Source organism: Protobothrops mucrosquamatus, unplaced genomic scaffold (assembly GCF_001527695.2).
Source record: "Protobothrops mucrosquamatus isolate PMUCROS unplaced genomic scaffold, P.Mucros_1.0 scaffold1199, whole genome shotgun sequence".
Lineage (NCBI taxonomy): Eukaryota > Metazoa > Chordata > Lepidosauria > Squamata > Viperidae > Protobothrops > Protobothrops mucrosquamatus.
The window spans coordinates 86,858-93,446 of NW_015387410.1; the positions used below are offsets into that span (position 1 = coordinate 86,858).

The window sequence follows — 6,589 nt, forward strand, 5'->3', positions numbered from 1 at the left end:
ATCACTGCATATCAAAACTGAGGCAAATAACACATTCAGGATCTAAGGATTGTTTAGAATTGATGAGAACTACAGATTGTTTCTTTTGATTCAATTCAATGGCTATATTTTTAACCATTTTTCTTCTCTTCTCCCTTTTCACACATACTTGTGTCTACCACTGAAAAAAGCCAAAAACTTTCAACCAACCCTCTTCCCCTTGATTACTTTTTTTGCTTTTTTGTCAGACTACACTATCACATAAATTTTCCCCCATTTCTAAAATAATATAACATTCAAAATACTGAGGCAATATGATGCATGTTCACAATTCATTCACTAATTTTCTAATTTCTACAGATAGTCCTCGACTTATGACTGTAATTGACACCATAATTATGGTCATAAGTTGTTGTAGTCGTAAGTTGAAGCACCCTCATAACCAGAGATAATTTTCAGGACTTTTTTGCAGCAGTTGTTAAATGAACATGGCAGCCATTAAACGAACCCATTCATTTGAATGGTTTTTTGTTTTTTTTTGCCAGAAACATCACAAATTGTGGTTATAGGACCATCGAACACCACAACTGGTCATAAAGCTGGCCCACCCAACATGTGGTCATGTGATTGTGAGGGGGGGACGTGACCATTTCTGACAGCCAGGAGTGCTTAACAGGCTATAAAGCATCCATTTCATGGCCGTTAATAACTTCGAACCATTGTAAAACTACCAGTCTTTAAGCGATCCCTTTTCTATCCAAATCTAAGGTTTTTATTCACCCCAGTGAGTGTAGCCAGTGGTTCCGTTTTAAACATGCAGCTTTTTCTAGTTTTTCCTACTTAATGATTTCTTTAAGTCATGTCTTTATTGGTTCATGATTTTTGCTCTTCACTCTCATGATTCTCTGCAGTCTTCATTTTGAACCACTTCTGTGAATTATGTCATCTTTTTTTTCCAAGTTCTTCTCTTAAATCCAAGATTTGTTTAGAGAAGGGTCTTTTGGTTTGTTTACCTGATACTCTTGACTCATCTCCATTTCTCTGCTTCCCAATAATTGGCTTTGGATAATTGGTTCTCTGTGAAATTCCTCTCTATGCCTTGTCAAATAATGTATAAAGGATATGATATGATCATCTGTCTCTTTGTGGTGTTAATCTTCAGAAAAATCTTTAGAACATGTTTTAACTGAATTGAGTTACACTTTTAAGAATCACTGCTGGGAAGAGCTGACTAGAATAGCGCTAGTCTCAATGATTTTATTGCTATTTGGAGTATTGTGAAAGTGTAATTAATAGTGCTTAGCACTATTGCAGTTTAATTCTGCCAGATAATATTATGGAACTGTCATGGTTGAAGTTTTAGGAAATAAAAACAGTTAATCTTGAATTTAATTCCACCAAGCAACTTTAATTCCGCCAAGCAATCCTACATAGACTTAAGCATATGTAGGCATATAAATCTTGTGGGGATTATTTTGGAATAAATATGCATGGGATATCACTCTTAAATAAAAATATTGTAAACATCAAAGAAATTTCAGGTCAGGAATGTAAACCGATAATGCTCCAGATATGCCTGGTACCTAACAGCAGCCCAATCAACATGGCTTATGGTAAGGGATGCTGGTGGGCTGCGGGTCACAAACTCCCTACCACCCAGCTTTAGGTGTGTTGACAGAACAAGTCACTGGGTTCCCAAATCACTCTAAACTATAGCATGGATTACTTGGTTGGCTTTGTGTAGAGCACATCCTTTTTGTTTTTTGGCATGTATCAATTCTGAGAACATGGTGTGGGTAAGGCTTGCAAAATGGGTGCTGCGAAGGATTACCCTGTCAAGGTATGGCAATCTGGTGGGGTAGAACTAGTTATAAAGCCTTGGCTTGCCAAAAGTTGTCCCTGCCCATGTTCTAACATCCCTGCTTACCTTTCTCTGTTATCTAGTCAGAGGTAGATACTTCTATGCTTTGGGGACATTGAAAGTAAAGGCGATGCTGGCAGTTTGCTTTGCAAGGTGCCAACTTCCTGTTTTGTTTTTTAATTAAAATGTTTTAGTCAGGTGAGGCAGGATATCTGGCCCCAGGGGAATGTGTTCTGTAAACTCAGCCAATTTTGATTCATTCAAGTAAGCTAAACAGGTAGTCCTTTCTTACCAACCACCTGTTCCAGCAACATTTGTAGTTACAATGGCACTCAATAAAGGAGATTTGCAACCAGTCCTCACACTTACGACTGTTGCAGCGTTTCTGTGGCCATAGGATAGCAATTCAGGTGTTTGCGGCCAGCGTCACATTTACAGCAGTTATACCATCCCCATGGTCGCCATTTGCAACCTTCCCAGCCACTTTCAAGAAGCAAAATCAGTGGGGAGGCTGACAGGAAATTACAAGTCACAGCAATCTGACAGAGGTTATGCTTATTAAAGACCACAAGTGATTTGCTTTACAACCAGAGCCAGAACTGACATTGTACGTCGACATTTGCATAGCAAATGAAGTTGCTGATTCCAACTGCAGTGAGGACTACCTGTATTTAAGCAAGCCAGAATTTAGTGCAATATGTAATGTGAACATATTCAGGAAATGTATTTGGTTGTTGGGATCACCAAAACAATATGATCATCTGATTTACAGCTTTAGTGAAGCATGAAGGAGAAATGCATTGAAATGGAAACTGATTTATGAATTTATTTTTTGTTAGCTCTACTTCATATTTTTGTTATTCCTTGTAATATTACAGAAAGAATTTACAATCAAATCAAGCATCCACAACAGGATTCTGAATTCCACACTCAAAGAGAATTTGGATGAATGAGCTCTTCTTGATTTCTTCTCTTACAAAGCTCATCAAGTCAATGGGAATTGTAATTATATGATGAATGAACACTATATAATTATATAATAAGATACTAATAGGTCACCTTTTTGTAATAATCACTATTTATGTTCTGGTTATATGTATATAAAATGATGCCAGAATACCATCACTTCTGTAATAAACGCTATCTTTAGGGAGGAACAACTTAAGCAAACAGAAAGCTTAAACAGTTTCCTTTATCTGTGTTAAATGCAGAATGAACTTACAAAATGAGGGGTGTGTGATTAAAGGAACAATTATGTATAAGCTGAGGGGGTGATAAAAAGCAGATGTACAGTACAGTAAGCCCTTATGTTTTATTTAAGAGACTATAATACATGAAAGTCAGGTTAGCCATTGATACCTTTTCCTGTTTTCATTATTGACATTTTAAGATTACGAAACAAGTGTTTATATAAATGTAAAAAAATAAAAGTTTCAGTTCATTGATTTTAAAAAGCAGGTTTTTTTAAAATATGAGCTGCTTCCTCTGACAATGTTGATATAGTAGTAATATAAGCTGTGTTGGAATGCATTGGAGACATTTCAGGGAAGGCATTCAGAATATTTTACCACAGAATAGCCATGGCTATTCTTCAAGGAACAATATGTATTGTTAATAATAAAATTAATTTCTGAGATGGCTTTGAGAAAATGGTTTTTGCATGGATCCTGAAATTGTCCAGTAATTTTCAGAAAGATTACGGAAAGGGATTAAAATTCCTTTTTGTTCATATTATGTGCTTATCTGGTTTAAATTATATTGATTGTTAGAGGGTTGATTGTGGTCCAGAGTTTTTTGAAGGACGAGGAAAAGAAGAAGAGAGCAAAGATAGTAATAGGTCCCTTGGTGTAATCCCAAAACATATGGAGCACCATTCGAACACCATCAGTATAGATAAAATCACTGTCAGTCAATTGCAAAAGGCAGCTTTCTAGGAACAGCTTACATCCTGTGGATACCTTTAACATCATCAAACAACAATATCTGTCTGTCCCAGATTCTTGGGAAGGACTCAATAGAGGGACACAAATTCCAAATCCAGTCTAAACATCTGGCTGAGTGTATGACCAATTATAATTATGCAATATAATCATACCATATTATGCCACTGGTTATCAGCATGCTGGTGGCCTACTAAAAAGCCTTGGACAACACTTTGAAAATCTGCACATTGACAAAATTTCTGTAAGTCAATTAGAAAAGGCCACACTACAAAGGGTGCTTATTATGTCAATACATTATGAAATCGTAGGTTTTTGTCAAGAAGCTGATCTGTATGAAAGCCAATACTAGCTAAAGAACTGCCCGCTATCATTTCAAGTTGTGTATATCAGGGGTCCCCAGCCCCTGGTCCGTGGACCGGTACCAGGCGCCGGCATATCAGCAACCTGTCTGCACAAACAAGCAAAGTCCCATCCATGGGATGCAGGCAGCACACAAAACCACACACACTCTGGTCCGTGGAAAAGCCTTTCTCCACAGAACCGGTCCCTAGTGCCCAAAAGGTTGGGGACCTCTGGTATATATAATAATGTCTAGTACAGGATTGGTTTCTAATAGTGGTACGAGATTGGTTTCTGAATAGTGGTAGCATTTTTTTTTAAAGGTAATTGGGAAACCTGCCAGTTTCATGTGGTCTTCTAAGTACTCCCTTTGGGGCCTTCAGAACTTCTGTATAGGCCAAAAATTGGCAGGATCATGAACAAAAACTAGAAGGTAGAGATGGCAGCTACAGTGTACAGCAGTGGTGGCGAACCTATGGCACGTGTGCCACAGGCGGCACGCAGAGCAGTCCCTGTGGTCACGTGCGCCATTGCTGGGCTCCTCCCCTCCCCCTCTCCACGCATGCGGAGTCTGGGAAGAGCTGCGAGAGCTGGGCGGGGGAACCTATAAAAAGAGCAGTCTTGACAGGAGAGTGAGTGAGTGGCCTTTGGAAGTGACCAGTGGTGGGTTTAAAATCATTTTAACAACTGGTTCTCTGCCTTGCCTTCCCTCTGTCTTGGTCAGGCTCGGCTACTCGGGGGGGTCAGCTGGGGTGGGGGCAGGAGGGTGGGGGTCATCAGGTCCCGGCTGGGGGAAGGCGAGGGGGCGGGCTGGAGGGCCGGGATGCCTCTGTGGAGGAAAGCCACCCCCCCACCGGCCGAGCCTCTCATCCACACTGTGGTCACATAGGATTGCATAGAAGGAGCACGGGGCAGGTGGGGAATCAGCCGCCATCTCCCTTCCGCAGTACAGCCCCATTGGCGTGGGCAGAGATGACCCCGGGACGGCCAGAAAGGAGTTCTCACCTGCCAGAGACCCCCCTGGATCACCCCCAATCCTGCCCGGCCCTCACAGGTGTCCCTCCCCACGAGCATCATCAAGGTGGTCACACCTACCGCGCCCACGCCCACCCAGCCAGCTGTGACCACTGTGGCCACGCCCACCCAGTTAGCCATGCCCACTCGGCACCCGGCGATAAATAAATGGGTTATGGGTTGCGATTTGGGCACTCAGTCTCTAAAATGTTCGCCACCACTGGTGTACAGTATGCAGATGGAAGCCAAACAAGGTCAAAAGCTATTTAACCCACTGCTCCTTATGACATTAAATGTTTTTGCCACTTGCCAGTGGTGGGTTAGTGAATTTATTTGCTTATTCATTTATCAAATTTATATACCGGTAGCTGCACATCTGACCAAACAAGTGACTTGGGCAGTGTGTGGTTCCAAGGCCAAAAAAGAACTACCAATTTTCATTTCTTAAGAGAATCCCTGTCCCACATGCATACAAGCCAGCTTGGAGCCTTATCTGTACTCACATCATTAAAATACATTACTTGCTAGTATCAGAGTTCTTAGAATAAATAAAACATGGTCTAATAATGAACAGTATGTCTAGGATAGGATATAAATTATTGTGTTTCCAATTTTAACCCAGTAGATTTTCAGAATTTTGAAAGATGACATTATGCTTGCAAATGCATTTGTAATATATGGAAAAAATATTTCTTTGTGCATTATAAGTATATGGGATAAAAGTGACACACAGCATTTATTTTAGCAGATGGCAGTTGGGGGGAATGTGAAATGTTTAAGTAGGTTACCATATCCCTTTTACATTTATCTCAGACTCACTATATACTTCTAAATGATACGCCTATATCATTTCAATTTCTTCTAAGAAGTGGCAAGTGCAAGAAATTAAATTCTGCAGATAATTTTATTAAGCACATAAATATTTTAACTATATTGGATTTGCCCCCCCAAAAAAAGTTCAGAAAACAAAGTTGTACTGTAATTGTCAAACCTTACGTAGCCGAAGGAGCAAAATCTCACATATTTCAGAAAGATACCTAGTTTAAGTTAAAAGCAGAATCTTTAAAACTTCAAGAGTGAATTCCCAACTACTATTGGGCTGGGTTAATTAAAACAGACTTTCTCTGAAATAATTTTATTCCATAGATTCTCATACTAATATTGCAAAAATAAAATTGTTTCATCCCTACATTTCATTGTGGTTCTGACAGTATGCTGTGTAGAGGTACTGTTTTCTATCTGTTTTCAGTTTTACCATTTTCTACCTATTTTCCAAAGCACCAGAAGGCAAGACAAGAAACAATGGATGAAAACTAACCAAGGAGAGAACCAACCTAGAACTAAGGAGAAATTTCCGAACAGAGAACAATTGACCAGTGGAACGGTTTGCCTACAGAAATTATGGGTGCTCCATCATTGGAGGTTTTTAAGAACAGATTGAACAGCCATTTGT

General features: G+C 39.7%; 1 protein-coding gene across 1 annotated transcript in view; it reads left to right on the forward strand.

Moving 5' to 3' along the window:
- LOC107291849 (protein regulator of cytokinesis 1) overlaps positions 1-3,450 on the forward strand; it is a 33,969-nt gene extending 30,519 nt beyond the window's left edge. Inside the window, exon 14 of the mRNA XM_029285025.1 lies at positions 2,719-3,450. Within this exon, the coding sequence (XP_029140858.1) occupies positions 2,719-2,793 (75 nt within the window). The 3' untranslated portion in view covers positions 2,794-3,450. The remainder of the gene's footprint in view (positions 1-2,718) is intronic.
- The last annotated feature ends 3,139 nt before the right edge of the window (positions 3,451-6,589 follow it).